This window comes from Filicampus tigris, chromosome 15 (genome assembly GCF_054856515.1).
Source record: "Filicampus tigris isolate MCC_2025a chromosome 15, RoL_Ftig_1.0, whole genome shotgun sequence".
In the NCBI taxonomy this organism is placed as follows: Eukaryota; Metazoa; Chordata; class Actinopteri; order Syngnathiformes; family Syngnathidae; genus Filicampus; species Filicampus tigris.
Window position 1 is genome coordinate 14,262,135 of NC_141231.1, and position 18,594 is coordinate 14,280,728.

Genomic DNA, 18,594 nt, shown 5'->3' on the forward strand with positions numbered 1-18,594 from the left:
GTACTTTTTTCTTATTCTTCAGCTTTTTTTTTGTGCGACAGTAAAATAAGAAACAGTCGACAAGAGAAGAAGATCCGTAGGAAGTTACGAAAATCCAACTCCACGTGCATTGCTTTTTCCTTGGATTTTTCCATTCCCAAAACCAGGGCAGCCTCGACAAGTACATGAGTAGAGTAGAATATACACAAGAAGTTAAGAGTTCAGTGAGCTTTTAAGGATTGACTCAGAACGCTTTGCTTTCTTTGGTGACACTAAAAGAAGGAACAGCCTCAAGAAAAATAAGAGAAGTAATGAGCGTTCACTTTGTTTTGCTTCTTTGACGCCTTTTTTTTGGGCAACGCTGACTTCAAAAGCTGGAGCAGCCTCAACACGAGCTGTTTACGGAAGTAGAAGATTCACAAGATGTTACAAAACTTCAGTTTGGTGAATATCAAAGGATTTACTGTTTTAATATTTCGAAGGCCTTTTCAGTGACACTTACAAAAATCAGGAACAGACAAGAAGAAGATATATAGGAAGTTAGTTAAGGAAGTTAAGTAGGAAAATTTTAGTTTAGTGAGCATCATCTCTGCACATTTTGCTTTTTTGGCAACACTTATTCCGAGGCAGACTGGCGTTTCTTTGGGGTTCCACTGCATTGTCTAAATATGTGGGTGCAGCTTTAAAAAAATATATATATATATCAGGTAGAAACACCACATTGCCCCTCAAATCTCATTTCTTATTTAACTGGTAGTGACGTAATTATGTTTGCCACAAAGCTAACTCCTTCCTTTGCAGAAGCCGGACTGCCTTTGAAAAGAATAAGACGGATGTTTTCCGCGTCAAAACGCACAATGTGGGTGCGCTCAAGAAGCTAAGGTAAAGTACAAGTTCAACCAAATGGCCTAAATATAGAATCTGAGATTATTTTTTTTCACACAAAATATGGATGTCTATTTTTAATCAATTTCCCTCCGTTGCTTATAGAAAAAGCAAATGAGGATGACGGATGATGCTCTTTTCTCATGAAAACAATGTTAAAATGGTTTAGTTGATGTTGTTTGCTTCTTAGCGGGGGATTAAAGTTGCTAGTCGCTGGAGGGGTTTGAAAAGGCAGAAAGGCGCAGGATAATGGCAGCTTAAAAGGGGCGAGGTCACACTTATTTTCCAGCTGTGCAGCACTTCGCGGGATTTGATCCTGCAGTGGAAAAGGTTAAGCTCCATCTGCTTTCCGTGTTAGCATCTTTTAGCGTAGCATAGGGCAGTTCATGAGGCGGTTTAGAAATTCATTCCTTCATCAAGTGTCTCGGTAATTTTCTTGACTAAATCTAAAAAAACAAAACAATGAAGTAAAATATGATTCAAGGTTGCGCAAAATGCATTCAAACAAAATCCATCCCATTTTAGCTCACTCTTAAAATAACATACGAATGAAATATGATAATTTGACAAAATATTTAGATTCACATATGTGAGTTTAACAATAACTGTGCAGTCCCCCTCGCAAAAACACGTCATTGAAAGTTAACTTCACTTGATATATCTGATGCTTCCATGCTAATCGTTTTTTTTTTTGTGTGTTCAAAAAAACACACATACATTACAGCCTATATCTATTTGTGCTTAAAAAAATCTGTTAAAATGACTGCTTATTCATTGGTTCTGCAATTTTCTAGTGACAAACTGAAAGCTCACACCTCCGCACTGTTGACTTGACTGTGCAGGATCGAGCACGACAACACGGGCATGAACGCCAGTTGGTTTTTGGACAGGGTGGTGGTGACCGACATGAGCCGGCCTCACCTGCGCTTCTACTTCGCCTGCAACAACTGGCTGAGCCGCGAGGAAGGCGACAACCTTTTCGTCAGGGACCTGCTGGGCAGTCTCAACCAGATGGACGTACCTAAATGTGAACCATATACACAGGCTTTGTGCATTTGTAAATCCCCAAGTAGAATATTTAAAAAAAATATCATATACTAATCCCACCCGCAAATTTGATACGGTAGACGAGTTTACTTTCTGATAACGTATACCTTTGAGATCCTTACTTTAATTGAATAAAGTAAGTTGATCTAGCTATTGGGTTTCCATTGAACATTTATACTTTTTCACTCACACTATTGTGTTACAGAAAATAATATATTTTTGGCCTATAAATAATTCAAATAGATAGGCAAACAAGCGTAGGCTAAATAAATAAATAAAAAGCTGACTGTCAAAAGATATTCATAAGGCTATGTGACTTAAAGCGGAAGTCAACCCAAGCATATTTTTTTCAAGAATATGTTCCCAGCAGGCCCACTAGTTGAAACACAGCATTCTGATTAATTTTGCGTTTGTGGAATATATATTAAGTAGCAAAATGTACTTGTTTTTAGCCATCTCTGGGGGCTGCCATTTTGTTGTCTGTCGACTGAAAATGACATCACAACTGCTCACAACGACCAATCACAGCTGACCTGAATCTGAGCCGTGATTGGTCGTTGCAAGTAGTTGTGATGTCATTTTCAGTCGACAGAAGACAAAATGGCCGCCCCCAGAGATGGCTAAAAACGAGTGGATTAACACTTATTCCACATACGCAATATTTATCAGAATGCCCTGTTTCAACTAGTGGGCTTGCATAAAACATATTCTTGAAAAAAATATGTTTGCGTTGACTTCCGCTTTAGTTTGACCTTATATCTCATAACAGTTGAAGATATGAAAACCCATGTGTACTATTGGTCATTACAGTAAATAAATACATAGTGAGCGTATTCACTGCCGACATGAAGGGAAGTGGAACTGACGCCGACGTCTTCCTCAACATCTTTGGAGAGCACGGCGACACGGGTGGGTAAAACCTTTGCTTGACTATCTCACGTTGACGTACCTCTCATCGACTTTTACGACTCGTTGAAGGGGAGCGGCGGCTGGACAGCGACAAGGACAACTTCGAACGCGGCTCCGAGGACAAGTTTACCGTCGAAGCTCCCAACCTGGGCAGGCTGAGGAAGATCACCATCGGCCACAACAACAGAGGTTCATCCGCTGGATGGTTCCTAGATAAGGCACGCGCTGCTGCTTTTCCGATTCTAAACCCTGATTAGGAAAAAAACCCACAATCGATAGGCCTCGTAAAAATATTTCTGATTACATAAAATAAACTGGATATACCACAAAATCTAATCCTGAAACCATTTTTTGTGCACGCGTACATGCACATGCGGCAAAAGGTTTTCCATAAAAACCCAAGCTAAATGTAGCTTCTCAATGCTAACAATAACGCAACTTTCGCGGTGTGCTGGCTGATGTTACCGATCACAATCCCTGCAGTTTTCATCACGGACCGGTGTGCTCGCTTTAAACTCATGTTGCCGTTCATTCCATTTGTCTGTTCAGGTTGCCATCGATGACATCGGGAATAAAGAAGTGTACGAATTCCCCGTCAATCGCTGGTTTGCTATGGATGAAGACGATGGCAAAATCCAAAGAGACGTGCTGGTTGGCTCACTGCAACCAATGGGTGAGCGTACAGCTCGGCTTAACACCCGAGAATTCAAACTATGGCTCAGTCCCTTTAACCTTAGCGTTTACGTCATCAAGAGTCCTTTATGTATACACCGCATTTTTCAGCCTATAAGTCACTCTGGAGTACAAGTCGCACCAAGTCCGAAAATGCATCACGAAATGCTCCAGAGTATAAGTCACATTTTGGGGAAAAAAATATTTGACATAACTGAGACCTAGAACAGTGGAGCTCAGACTCGCGCCTCAACACATTTCTGCCCCTGTCAGGAATTGTGTACAACGTTCAAGTGATGACCGGGGACGTGCGGGGCGCGGGCACCAACTCCAAAATCCACATGGTCATGCACGGCTCCAAGGGCTTAAAGAACAGCGGCAAAATCTTCCTGGAGGGCGGCGCCTTCGAGCGCGGCCTCATCGACATCTTCAACGTGGAGATCTGCGAGCTCATCAGCCCCCTCAGCAGGGTCACAATCGGGCACGACAACGGGGCCGTGGGCGCCGGGTGGTACTGCGAGAAGGTACGCTGCGTCTCTCTCACACACACACTGTTAACACGCTCTCATACGCGCATCCGAAAACCCCTCATACACATACGCCTGTAAAGCGCTCTGATACAGACTTCGGAAAGATGTCTTGCTCCCACACTCTCACATGCACAACTGAAACATTCTCACACTCTCATCATGTACTAAAACACTCTCACACATTGGTAAAATGCTTTTACAAACAAGTGAAAAGCTTGCACACTAACTACTGAAACGCTCTCATTGCTATACTTTGAGATCCTCTCTTATTCAAGTAAAATGCTCTCACACATATAGCTGGCCTTTCACAGCCAAGTGAATCACCCTCACGCGTTACTGAAACACTCTCTCATTCAAGTGAAATGCTCTCACACATATAGCTGGCCTTTCACAGCCAAGTGAATCACTCTCACACATTACTGAAACACTCTCTCATTCAAGTGAAATGCTCTCACACATATGGCTGGCCTTTCACATTCCTAAAGAAATGCTCTCGCACTAAAGTTAAATGCTCTCACACATTACTGGTTTCTTTTCCCCCTCACATTCACTACTAAAATGTTTTTTTATGTCACTGAACTTATTTCCGCTCACATGCACGACGAGAATTCTCTCACACACTCAAGATACAATCCCCTAAAAAATTTCACATTCTCTCACAATGATTAAATGTCATAATTATTTTAAATCATTTTTAAATAATGAAAAATATTTCCATGTACTTTTGTTCACAAAATAAATGAATAAATCCTTTTTTTTCTAGTGTTGTTCATATTAAACCAATTATTTAACAAAATAAACACAGAAATGTGAAATGTATCTCTAACATTATTTTACTAATGTTGTTTATATTACTAATAGTCCTAATAATACTAGTACTAATAATCAAGCATCCCAATTATTTAATCAAATGAAATGCAGTTTTACTTTTAGCATTTGAGATGAACTGATTTTTAAAAATGGAGCAGGCCATCTTTGAGCTCTACATTGCTCACCTCTGTGCTTGGGTGTTTGGGGTGACATTGCCCACCAAATGGCCCATTTCTCATCTAGGTAGTCATCTATTGTCCATTCACGGGGGTGGAGCAGACGTTCCCGTGCGGGATGTGGCTAGACGAGGACGAGGGGGACGGACTCATCGAGAGGGAGCTCTACGAAATGGTTTCCCTCCGTCAGAGGAAGCAGAAGAGTGAGGTCCATCAGGCTAAAGGACCGCCTGGTGTCTCGATCCTAAAAACTCATTTATTTGCTGGTTTGTGCTACAGAGTACCCGTGGTCCTTGTGGATCTGGACCTCGGACCTGAAGGGCGCGGGTACCGACGCCCAGGTATTTCTGCAGATCTACGGGGAGAGCGGCAAATCGGACGAGATCAAACTGGAAAACAACTCGGACAGTTTTGAACAGGGCCGCCTTGATAAATTCATGGTAATCCCCGGATTATCTCGCCCACTAAAAAATCGACTGCTGAAATTACTTTCATAGTTTGTCTTGAGTTTTTTTTTTTTTTTTTTTTTAAATCCTTTTAGATTGAACTGCCCGACATTGGACGACTCCTAAAACTGCGCATCTGGCACGAGAAGAGGCATCCGTTTGCCGGCTGGCACTTAGGGAGGGTGAGAGCTTTTCACTCCTCGGCCTGATGCACACAGGATGCACTCACGGCCCAGTGGCCAGATTTGGCCCATCGCAACATTTTTTTGTGGCCTGTTACTTTTTGCAGATTAGTTTACTGAAGACCCTGACGATGGAGAAGTACAGGTTCGAATGCGGCCGTTGGCTCGACATCAACGAAGACGACAACGAGATCGTACGGGAGCTGCCGGCGACTGGTACCCTTTGTGGGGAGCCGCTACCCTGTATGAAACAAGTTAATACAATGAAATGAACTGGCAGCTTTCAATTTAACATTTCATTCAAGACGGACACCACGTTTCCATCCACTGATTTTTTTGAGGGAAGTGGTGGCGTAGGGGTTAGCAAGTCTGCCACACAGTTCTGAGTGTCAGGGTTGGCATCTCAGCCAAAGTCAGCCGCAATTCTGCTAAAGGCAGGCGCTACGTAAAATGGATGGAGGTTTTAGTTGGGGTTAGCATGGAATGGCTTCAAATGGCAAAACCTGCAATTCCGCTAGGGTTTGGCATGTAACGCACCGATAAATTCCACAGCGAGGAATGCCTGGTTTACGTAAATCTATAAATCTGATCCAATCAATCCTTCCGCACAAGCAACACAAACCGCTTGGGATGGTCTTTGCATTGTAATCCTCTTAGTGATGTTTTCCCATCCCATTCCCGCCATTATAAAAGGATGAAGTCTTCGTAAACCAATCAGCAGACTGCGGTGTATCGAGCTCCACCTGTGATTAGCGTGATTAGCAGAGGTGGGCATTTTATCGATTAGCCTATCGATTAGTCCGTCTATTATTTTTAAAAGCGCTTCCGTCTCCGACGATAAAAGAGTTTCCATTGACGAAAGTTGTTGAAGGCACCACTTTTGGACACGCTTGCCAAAAAGCTGTTGTTTTTTTTTTTTGTTTTGCGGCTTAGTGATGAAGTATCGCATCACCATCTGCACGGGCAACATCAGCGGCGGCGGCACCGACGCAACCGTCTTCCTCAACGTCATCGGCGACCTGGGCGACACCGGTGAGAGACTCATGATCATGAGCAAAAACAACGTCAACAAATTCGAAAAGGGCAACGTGAGTAACGGGTATGGCAAACGCGAGCGGCGTTCGGTTCATATCAGTGCTTTTTTATTGATTTGTTACATTTTCTTTCAGCATGACGAGTTTCTCATCGAAGCCGTGTCCATGGGCCGCGTCCATCGCGTGCGAGTCGGACATGATGGGCGTGGCGGAGGCTGCGGTTGGTTTCTCGATAAGGTCATGGTGAGGGAGGAAGGCCAGCCAGAATCATTAGCCATCGAGTTCCCATGTTACAGGCAAGGCGGTCATTTTTGGATTCAAGACATAGTTTCTTGCCAAGCCCTACACTTTTGGCAAGTGGTACTTTGCCTTGCGAAAATCCAAGTTTGCAAGTTTTTCAAATTACGACCCGTCGCTAGTTCTATTTTTTTTTTTTTTTTTGCTTTGTGCTGCGAGGCCATCCCCTCTCCAGCTTCTCACATTACTGATCAGGCCACGCTACTTGAAGGCACACAGTGATTGCGCTTGATTAAGAGTACATTTTTTACACAATAATACACTGCTATATGAGTTTATTAGCCATTCCAATGGGGAAAATTGATTTAATAAACAAATGAATTGAATTGAGGAACAAATAACAATACATCATGGTACCACTGTATCTTAAGCATATATAATTGTTTTCTTTTTTTTACATGTGAGGGAGTACACAGGGTGTTGTGGTAGTGAAAGGTTAGTCAGAATCGGCGACGGACGCCCATTTAAAATTAGTGGCAGACCGGCCTGTGGTATGTAATATTTTTTTTACCCCCGGAAAAAAAAGCGAATGACGGACGAGGGAGGCGTACCCACGCTGCAAAAGGATGACGATTAACGGACGCTCAATTTGTAGTAAAATGCCCAGCTCTGCATACACCACACATGTATCTCCTCCCACAATTGCACATCTCCTCCCGCAAGCCAGTTATCTGTTGCAATACCACGACTGACCTGTAGGGGGCCAGCGCAGTGCCACAGGGCATCCAGACAATACAACACAGCCAGAAAATACAAATAAGACAGCGTGGTAGTAAAAGAAGAAACAGAGGACGCTAGTAGGCTAACTGTTTGGCATATCCGGTAACTACATCAACTCTTCTCCTTGACATTTTGATTGTAGCAAATGACTTGTGAGACATATACAACCACTCAACACGACCAGCTGCTACTGTCTTTCTGGCCGGCAACAGCTTCAGCTAAAGCAAGCTTCCTGATTGGCTATCATTTGATTTCAAGTCACAATCGCAGAGTCTGTGGCTCTGTAGGATTTGTCATTGTAAATATTGAACATCTTATTATTAACCTTTTACAAACAGACTGGGGAGGGCTTAAAAGAATATGCTTAAAGCAACACTGTCCTATGTCAGTTTTTGTGGATTATGGCGGAGCCATGTGGACAAAAGCGGTAGTGTTTTGACAAAAGTCAACCACATTTCGTGTCGTGAAATCCTGAGCTCTCGCTGGGCCTGCAAGTTGGACTGAATTACATTTCTATTTCCAGTGGCTGTGTGAAAGATGAATAACGATGAGGAAACGAAACTCATTTTGCTTAAACAATACTTTTGTTTTTTTTGGGGCTTCTGCCATGACGCCAGTAATAGCGCGTAGACGTTCGAATCCACTTATAGCGAAAGGAGGAAGTGAGTATGCCGTAAAGAAAGTCAGGACATTTGTATTTTTTGGGGTGTGCCAGGGTTGCTCCCATCCTCCTCAAAGTTACTTAGTGCCAGTAAAAACAATAGAGACACCCCCAAGGCATGAAAAAAGGCCCATTCAACTGCTTGTAAGTCAATGTTTCATCAAAAGAGTTGTGAACATTTTTTATCAAGGTCGAATTCTTGCCCAGTGCTGCTTTAACACAAGCGACACCACAGGACAACCACTCAGGACATTCTTTTAAAGACAACTCATTATCAGGCTGTTGATGACTTCCCGAAATATGTCATTGTGTGTGTACTCTGCTTCAGTTGTCTCGACACATTTGAAGCAAGCCTCCAACTTGAGAGGGGGCCACCATGATTGCGCCTCAGTGTTAAATAGAAGGTCCAAAAATGTATTGGTACCATGTCATTGGTCATAATATTCTTGTCCTTGACGCATATAAGCCCTTGACTTCCTGCGTTTCCAAACAAAAGATCCAAAAGACCTGATAAGAGCAGTAAATTGGGCCTGCACGGGTTAGACAGCTCTCCAGTAGCATCCCATTAAGTTGTTAGGTGGCTGATGGATGGGTTTCGCCTTACAAATAGGGACTAAATGCACAGTGGTCAGACAGCTGTCTCTTTCAGTAATCGGAGCCCCGAGGCCAAGCTGCAGTGCCGTGTTACATCTGGAAAGTGTCCTGTCTGGTTTCTGTTATTTGGATTGATCACATTCTCATTGAATAGATCATTTTCTAGGATTGATTCCCCCTCGGAGCACTCGTGGTTTAATGAATGTGTCTCCAATCAGGTGGCTGGACCGCAATGAAGATGACGGGCAGATTGTCCGCGAGTTGGTTCCAGCCGGAGAAGGCCTGCGTCTCTTTAGTGAGTGCAGTAATCCCAGGCATATATCCTGTTTAATAATTACAATCTATTACCTATTTGTGTTTTTTTTTTTTTTTTTTCTGGGGAAAATAGGTATTCGTTGAAACCCGAACCAATTTATTTTGTGCTGGTTATAAACTCTCCTCGATGGATAGATGTTTCCAAAGCTACTAGAAAATGAGTACATTGATGTCAAAAAAAAAAGTATGTTGAAGTGATACAATACATCTTGACTAGAGGACAAGCTTTGCATGATGGGGAGGAGCTAAATTTAGCCTGGGTTGTTAGCGGGGAGAGTTAGAAGTGGATTTTTTTTCCAAATCATATCATCTGTAGGCTGTTTATTTTTAGTATTGTTGTAAGATGAGTTTGTAGTCTACTTACGTTTTAAACCTGTATAGGTTATTATAAATATTTTTAGGGGGCATCAATTACTTGAGGTTGTTCGCAATTCACCGAAGGGCCTTGAATAGCTAATATACTCCTCCCTCCCCTTGCAGATGTCAGCTACCATATTGCCATCAAGACGGGCAGCGTGAACGGTGCCAGCTCCGACTCTCGGGTGTTTGTCAAGCTATACGGCGAGAGGGGCGACACCGGCAAGATAACTCTGGCGGTTTCGGACAATGACCTGAGGAACTACTTCGAGACTGGCCGCACCGACATCTTCACCATAGAAACCTTCGACATCGGAAAGGTACGCTCAGAAAACTCCGCCTGTTTTCACATTGTTGTTTCAGGTTCAAACCAGGGTAATTACAGTTAATGAAAACAAATGGAAAAAATACAATAAAAAGAGGACCGAAAAGATTTTTGTTAACTTGAATGATATACAGTATATACAATCTCATCAAAATCAACTAACCGCAGCAGCAGTAGTATTTTACACTGCACTTATTGACCTTCATTTTTGTTCACATCCTAACAAGGTTTTTTTTTTTTTTTTTTTTTTTTTTTAATGGTACCTTTTGAAGGTTTTAACACCCCGACAAAATAAAACTAAACTGATGAAAAAAATTCGACTAAAACTTAGCGTTTTGAAAAACAAAAAGGTAAGACGGAACAAAAACTCAAACTAATGAAAAATCCCAAGCTATTCTTCTAACGTTGGCTCAAACCTTTGGCATGTCTCGGCAGATCAACAGACTCCTCATCGGCCACACCAACGAAGGCCTGCGAGCCGGCTGGTTTCTTGACAGTGTTCAGATCTCGGTGCCGGTCCAGGGCAAGCAGTACATGTTCCCCAGCCACCGCTGGCTCTGCAAAGACGAGGCTGACGGCAAAGTGGAGGTGGAGATCTATCCCAGCGAGATCCTGGACATGGAAAAACGTAAACAATCAAACCTTGAACTCCTAATACTGCCGTACCTTGATTTAGCCGTTTAATTCTTAACAATTTCCCGCATCATTCACGCCACTGCTGTGCTTTTTCTGTTCCAAGCTCTGAAGTCCCTAAGATCTCAATGACGCGATCAAAATCGTTACCGTGGTTTTGTTCCGCGACAGTGATCAACTACGAAGTGAGCGTGGTCACGGGAGATGTGCGCGCAGGCGGGACCAATGCCAACGTCTTCTGTCAGATTTATGGCGACGAAGGAAAAACGGAAGTTCTTCCGCTGAAGAGCCGCTCCAACAACTTTGAACGCGGTACCACCGAGATCTTCAAGGTCAGTACCGACAAAGCAGATTCATCAAACACTGCGGCAACATTCAGGCGGCTAATAAGGCACTCCTTGTTATCGCCTCTTTAATGTGTTATTTTGTATCTTATTTTGTATCTAGTCATGTATTCAATTAGTGGGACTTGCTGACACCCTTAGTAACAAAGGTAGTGCAGTCAGTGTTAATATATAATATAAAGGCCTACGATCCATCAGTCAAAACAAATTAATGAGCGGACTAGAATAGTACCGGAAAAAGCCTGCTTTTAAATCAAGATTGAACACTGTTCAAGAACACCGTTTGTGTTTGGCGATCTGACTCGAACAACTTGCCTTCCGTTTTGCTAGATAGAAGCTCAGGACGTGGGCAAGATCTACAAGCTGCGGATCTACCACGACGGCAAGGGCATCGGCGACGGTTGGTTCCTGGAGTCGGTGGACATCAAGCGCCTGGCGACGGCCGTGGTGCAGGTGGAGGTGAAGCGGGAGGACGCCAGGAAGGATAAGAAGAAGGATAAGAAAAAGAAGAGGAAAGACGAAGACGGGGAAGTGGAGGTGGTGGAGGAGCTACAGGAGGTGGTGGGGACGTTCAGCTTCGCTTGCAACCGCTGGCTGGCGAGGGACGAGGAAGACGGGGAGATCGTGGTGGAGCTCCTGACCGACGACAATGAAGACCTTGAGGGTAAACGTACCGACACGAGAACCGGAAATGTCACACGTTTTAACGCTTTCGTTTTCCACCTGCCAGTGAACTCTTACGAGGTGCACGTGTTCACGGGGGGGCATCTGTGGGGAGCGGGGACCGACGCCAAAGTTTACATCAACGTCTATGGCGAAATTGGTGACACGGGCGAGCGCCGCTTAAGGAAGTCCAACAACCTCAATAAATTTGAGAGAGGCCAAGTAAGCTCGCTATGTCGTACTTTTGTGGTGGGACAACTAATGCAACTTTCCCGAATGTGTGGATTAATTCCATTCCAAGAATGGCTCTTGGGGCCACACTGGCGAGAAAGAGCTGCGAACTTCCAAGTATTATTTGGATTTTTGTCAAAAAACTACACAACAATTAGCATAACACGACCAAGGGGTGATAGCAATATGGCAATATTCCCAGAGAAAAAGTTGTAGGGTTTCAAAAATATACTTATTTTTTCACAGAAAAACGTTTGAAAAATAAAGGGGTGTGGCACTAAAATGTCAACAAAGTCATCATAACGCTGGAAACAATTTGAAAAATAAATCAGTTGAGATAGATTTTTATTCTCATTGAAACTAAATTTGGTATGATGATTCCAAAAGTGCAGTCATTTTTTCTAGCGCTTCTAGCTTTTTCTCCACATTTTACCCTCATAATTCTACTAATTAGCTGTAGTAAGACTGTAGGTGATTACGATTGGATTGTGCCGTCAAAATTGAGACAGTGCGGTGAGAGGTGTGTGCAGCTCCCACTAGGTCAGTACCATCAATATCTACAAACAGAAAGCTATCATAGTTGGAATCAAGAGGATTAGTCCTGGCTTTTCTCTTAACCTTGTAACCATGGACATAGTGTTGTAAGATCAATTTCGTTTCATGCAGTTGTATTTATTTTTTTAGTTTTCAAAGGTTGTAACTATTCCATCTTACTGTTTGATTTACATACATACACATTTGAAAAAACCTGACTTGATAAAGAAACACTGAGATCAGTTTTGGGTTACATAGCAAAAAAAACTGTTCGGTAAAAACACCTATCAGACCTAACTCAGCAAAAAAATTGTGTTCTCCAGTGTAATATTTTAAGAATACATTATACTCCTGTTTTTTCCCAAGAGAATTATTTTTTTTAAATATATAACAATAAAGTATAAAGTCATGCTTTTTTAAAATAAAAAAAATGCTTGGAAACAAATGAGTAAGAGCAGTAAAATGACACCATTGACATTTCCTCACCTTTTGATTGTGTGCGTGTGTGTGACACAAGGAGGATGTGTTCAGCATTACGGGTGTGGACCTGGGCACGCTGAAGAAGCTGAGGATCCGACACGACAACAGCCAGGCCGGGGCCGGCTGGTTTCTGGACAGGGTGGAGATTGTGGACAACAAGGACGACACCACGTAAGTTACTCGCAAGAAATAATGTGCCACGTAATAGTCACGATAATATTATCTTGGATTTATATAGCACCTTTCAAGGGACCGAGCGTGCTGTAAATAAATAAATACATAATGTTAACACGTGGTTTGAATAAACGGGACTTTATTGTCTTACCAAAACTTTTTTCAAATGAATAATAACTTTTTCTTCATACTTTTGCAACCTTTTTTTTTGTTGAAGAACAACAACAACAACAAAAAAGATTGAAGAACAACAACAACAACAAAAAAGATTAAATTGTTATAAGATTCGTTTTTTCTGGAAATGTTAAATCATAAATTATTGATTTAATATAAATCTAAACTCATATTTTTTGTACGTACTGTGGTACTCAGAATAAATAAATAAAGTAGCGCATCTGACTTTTTTCTTATATTTTTTAAATTAATCTTTAGTTTTTCTTATTTCAATAAACATTTTAATCAGCTATGTTTAATCTTTCTAAAAAATATAAACTTGAAAACTTACTACAATAAACAGTGTTCAACTGTTTTCCTCATAATTTTCAAATTTTCATAGTTTTTCAAGATTTTTCTTTTTGAAAAATTCTTTCTAAAAATAAGATGTTGATTACAAGAATAAATAAATAGAAAAATAAATAATAGTTTTTTCTCATATTGTTTTGAATAAATAATATAAATACTTTTTATTAAAAACATGACTGAAATATATTTTGTTACTTATTACACAGCTTCTGATTTAGTGAGCTTCATTGACATGCACATTAAATGTTGTGCAGCACCACTATGTGGCAACAAATGGTACTTACCCATTCAAAGCCGACCTGGGAAACCCTTTTCCTATCAAGGGCCATTGTCAAGTCTTCAAAGGCCATACTATCCATCCATCCATTATCCAAACCGTTTATCCTCACAAATTCAGGAAAATAAACATTGATTATAACAGTATATAGTGAAATAATGTTGATGTAAACAATGAAGGAAATATTAAAAATAATCCACAAATAGTTGAATCTGCGAATGCAGAAGAACAAATATGCGCATGTACTTCCTCTGATCAAACTTTGTAATGCATTCAAACCAAAATGATTTGAAAAGAACCTGGCAGATGCACGCCACTGTGTTCCAGGTACTTCTTCCCATGCAAGCGATGGCTGGCGGTGGACGAGGACGACGGGCAGCTGGCCAGGGAGCTGGTCCCCGTGGACGAAGCCTTCATGAAGAAAGGCGACGACGAGGATGACGACGGCGACTCTGAGGCTACGCTGGGCCTGGAGCAGAAAGGTGAGGCCACCGTAAATAGAAATGAAGAAATACATATGATACTAAACCCCACTCGTCACGACAGCCATGTCCACCACGTACACGGTGAGGATAAAAACCGGGGAGAAGAAGTACGCTGGGACGGACGCCAATGTTTTTATGACCTTGTACGGGACCAAGGATGACACAGGTGGGATGCTTCATTAGGTTCACTTTCCCAGCCGACATTGAGCCAAATCACATATTTTATATGAGAAAAATCTGACCGTTTTGAATGACCCGATAACTACCTTCTTAGCCACACGAGAAGGTCAAAACATTAGAAACAGCTCTGAAGTCGATGCGGTGTCCTTTTACTGAACGTTGCTGTTTTCTGAACGCCAGGTATCATTAACTTGAAAGCCTCCAAGACGCACAAGAACAAGTTTGAGCGAGGCATGATCGACGAGTTCACCGTGGAAGCGGTTGACATCGGGCCTCTCAAGAAGTTACGCATCGGACACGACAACCGTGGTAATGCCACAAACTTTTGGTGTCTGAAATATTGGTACAAAATATCAAAAACTTACATGTGTTTTCAATTTGATTGTTTGGTATAGTACTAAGGTTGGGATGGGAATTGATAATAATTTAGCAATTCCTATTCCATCATCAAAACGGCTTTTCCTTTGGATTTTCTTATCGATTCTCATTGATATGACAATGTTGATGTCATCATATTGCAATCCCCCATCCATCTCGGTGGTTACATTCCAAACCACAATGTGCCCTGCTATATATGAAATTCACAATATTGAAATACCCTATTTAAATACTCCCTAAGCATATCTTCACAGCATTTACGACACTTCTTTTTTAGGGTTTTTAAACGCACTTTTAAAACAATACAAACACATTTCAACACATATGGTAATATATTGAGATGGCAAGAGCAAATGACAACACAAAAATATTTAAGGAAGAGTAAATGATTTTCTCCAAACCAACTTATCCGACAATATGTACCAATAATCATGCCCAAAGATGTATACTGTATTATCAAATTAATCTAAAATACGACTGTGCTGAAATACTGAAATACTGAACTTCTTGTTTTCGTACTTCTTCTTTCAAATTTAGACCGTCTTAAACTGGTGTGCTGCTATCTAGTGGTCGACAGTGGAGTTACACCTTAAATAAATGAGAGTTAGATCAGAATAGTTATTTACTGTAACTGTAAAAAAAAAAAAAAACAGCAAAATAGCGTGACCGCGAACCTGGAAACTGCAATGGATGGGGATTTACTGTATAAATCATTACATGATATAATTTAAAAAATCGTTTTTGTGTTCCGGATTCTACTGTTTTCTGGGTTTGATCACACTCACAATACGAGTCCACTTTGACATCAATTTCAGTCGACAGCAGAGGACGGTATTGGACAAAATGGCAGTGCCCTAAGATTATAACATTAATATGCTCAATTCTTATTCCACAAATGCAATATAAATCAGAATATCGTGTTTCGACTGGTATAAAATATCATTGCAATTTGCAAATAACATTTTTGTCTTCAATTCTCCTTTTAGATGAGTGAGGTTTGACTAAGACTTTTTAACTAACTTTTTCATAGTGTATTCTGGCATCTGTCACCCATAGACTCCATTAATTGAACCCAGCTCACAAATGACCAGCGCAACTGTAACGGTTGCCTATTAAGCCCTTCATCCACTCGCCTCACTTTCAAGCATAACTAATAGCAAGGCACAAAGTTGACTAATAGAAAAGCGACTGTTGTTGAGTTACCATCTCACAAGCTTCGGATGTGCCTTTAGCTGGCCACCAGTCCAGGGAGTACCACACGTTTCTCGCCAAATCTTATTTGGGATAGGCTTCAGCTCAATCGCAATCCTAATGAGGGCAGGTGCTATAGAGCAGTGTTTTTCAAACTTTTTTGAGTCAAGGCACATTCATTTCATTGAAAAAATCCCGCGGGACACCACCAGCTGAAATTGTAAAACAAAAAGCTTATTTTAACAATGTAAGCGTTATATGGTTTATATAAGCATTTTTAACATTGAAGAATGGTGGTATATTATAACGTATTGAATAGGAATTAAATAAAAACAAATAATAAAGTATTTACTATGTTTCATATTGATACTTACTCAGTGTGAAACATGGGCCTGTTTGGATAAACATGCGTCACTAATTCGCTTGTCTCTAAATAAAGACAATTAGCTACCTGCTGCTGCTGCTGCTGCTACCTACTGGTATGGAAGTGTACTACAGTTTAGTAACTACAGTACATGATTACGCTGCCAGGCGCTAGACCACAAAAACACTGCTATCGAGAAAGGACGGAGTATGAGTGTGGCCCAAATTTTCTGACCACTGATCCTCGGTTTTGGTCGCCATGGTTCTTCAGGAGGCGGTTCGGCAGGCTGGTTCCTGGACTGGGTGGAGATCGACGCTCCTTCGCTGGGGCAGAAACTTCGTTTCCCTTGCGGCCGCTGGTTGGACAAAGGCGAGGATGATGGCGCCATCTCCAGGGATCTTTTTCCAAATCATCTCCAAACTGAACTTTACACGCCATGTAAGACTTCCAACACCTCCGTGTTCTTCGCAACACGTTTGATCCTTTTTTTTTTACGGTCTTTCTAGTTGTCCCTTACGAGATCAAAATCTCCACGAGTGACGTTTTCGGAGCGGGCACAGATGCAGACGTCTTTGTGGTCCTGTATGGAAGAGACGCGGTGTGTACGCAGCAGAAGCGACTGTGTGTCAACAAGAGGGAAAGGATGATGTACTTCGAGAGAGGAGCCGAGGATATGTTCATTGTCGAGGTATCATACTACCCCGAAGTTACTGTTTCTTGTATATCATGGAAATCTGCAGTTTATAGTTGTTTAAAACAACAATCAAAAACAACTTGGCTTTTGGTTTATTGACACTATAAAACATGCAGTATTTTTTTTTACACATTGTATGCTTGCCGTTTTGTTTCAAGAGAAAGTAGGTTACTATGTTTATGCTGTTATGATGCTTCTCTCACCTGCTCGCTGAAGCTAGAAGATGTCGGAGAGGTCATCGAGAAGATCCGCATCGGTCACGACAACCGCGGCGTCAACCCAGGCTGGCACCTGGACCGAGTGGAGATCCGACGTCTGCTCAAGAAGGGAAAGGTGCGGCCCCGATTCAGTACTGAATACAACTCACTCAGACAATACACGTTGAAGGTGGAAATTATGTTTGAACACAAAAATTAACATTGAATATTATATAACGATGTGTTCCTTTTTAATGTACATATTTTGACCGTATATTAGTACTTTTTTGTTTATTTTTATTTTGGTAGTAATGGTTTGATGTATTTATTTGTTGCTTAATTTATACTTTTTTTTATGATTTATCCTGTTTCAAAGAAGGTTCAGACAATGACATCTGTGTTAGAAATATGAATAGAAATAGCTCCAAATGTTAGTTATAAATAGCGAACTATGAGTAAGTACAAATTCTGAACATACAATAAAAAATACAGCGCCTAACTAATAAACATTGATAAAAAAATCGAAATACACAATAGATTATTTTTATATTAATCAAATTTGTCTGGTTTTCTATTCATTAAAAAAAAGTGCAATAAAAGTATACCTTTTTAAAAAATATTTTGAAGGTATCTGTGTGACTGTATAAATGTATAAACAGAACAGTACTCAGCTTCCATCATCGGATGTAAACAGCCCTGAATAATCATACAAAGACAATAAAAAACAAAACAAAACAAAAAACAATGGAAAATACAAGTAAAAAAACAATTATCCTAAAACTGTGGTTGAATAAAAATGAATATTTAAAGCACTCAATTTCCTTTGGCATGATGAATAAGCATCTATAAAGTCATTAGCTGAATAGCATAATCGTTTTTTTTTTTTTCTCAACCCAACAAACAAGAAAAGTCCAGTTACCTCAATTTCACCTTTTGCTGAATGAGAATCGACACGATCCTTGCTCCTCACACGCTCGACAAGTCTACTCACTTCAGGCATGTGGCGTTGTTCTCGCCACCGGCCGGGCTGAGCCACACGATTGTGTTGCAGGGCTCGGAGACGGTCATCTTCCCGTGCGAGCGCTGGCTCGCCAAGTCGGAGGACGATGGCGAGACGGTGAGGGAGCTGGTGCCCTCCGACATCATTACTGAGAAACTGTCGCGGGACGGCAGCCTGAAAATCACCGAGGTGGAGGTGGAGGACGCCCTGGAGAGTACGACAAACACACCACCGCCGCAACTTTGTTAGCTCTTGTTGTCGTTCGGAAAACCACGGCCTTCTGACTGACTTGTGTGTGCGGTCCTCTC

At 41.4% G+C, this 18,594-nt stretch overlaps 1 protein-coding gene across 1 annotated transcript in view; it reads left to right on the plus strand.

Moving 5' to 3' along the window:
• The window catches only part of loxhd1a (lipoxygenase homology PLAT domains 1a), a 28,677-nt gene that overhangs the window by 3,666 nt on the left and 6,417 nt on the right, over positions 1-18,594 (plus strand). Inside the window, exons 4-29 of the mRNA XM_086054273.1 lie at positions 781-861; positions 1,707-1,891; positions 2,722-2,820; positions 2,890-3,038; positions 3,370-3,493; positions 3,766-4,016; positions 5,076-5,211; positions 5,288-5,448; positions 5,550-5,636; positions 5,744-5,879; positions 6,570-6,724; positions 6,806-6,966; positions 9,161-9,237; positions 9,738-9,934; positions 10,375-10,567; positions 10,744-10,904; positions 11,247-11,580; positions 11,647-11,801; positions 12,862-12,995; positions 14,125-14,279; positions 14,344-14,448; positions 14,643-14,771; positions 16,666-16,833; positions 16,902-17,083; positions 17,306-17,422; positions 18,338-18,500. Coding sequence (XP_085910399.1) covers positions 781-861; positions 1,707-1,891; positions 2,722-2,820; positions 2,890-3,038; positions 3,370-3,493; positions 3,766-4,016; positions 5,076-5,211; positions 5,288-5,448; positions 5,550-5,636; positions 5,744-5,879; positions 6,570-6,724; positions 6,806-6,966; positions 9,161-9,237; positions 9,738-9,934; positions 10,375-10,567; positions 10,744-10,904; positions 11,247-11,580; positions 11,647-11,801; positions 12,862-12,995; positions 14,125-14,279; positions 14,344-14,448; positions 14,643-14,771; positions 16,666-16,833; positions 16,902-17,083; positions 17,306-17,422; positions 18,338-18,500 — 3,995 coding nt within the window. The remainder of the gene's footprint in view (positions 1-780; positions 862-1,706; positions 1,892-2,721; positions 2,821-2,889; positions 3,039-3,369; positions 3,494-3,765; positions 4,017-5,075; positions 5,212-5,287; positions 5,449-5,549; positions 5,637-5,743; positions 5,880-6,569; positions 6,725-6,805; positions 6,967-9,160; positions 9,238-9,737; positions 9,935-10,374; positions 10,568-10,743; positions 10,905-11,246; positions 11,581-11,646; positions 11,802-12,861; positions 12,996-14,124; positions 14,280-14,343; positions 14,449-14,642; positions 14,772-16,665; positions 16,834-16,901; positions 17,084-17,305; positions 17,423-18,337; positions 18,501-18,594) is intronic.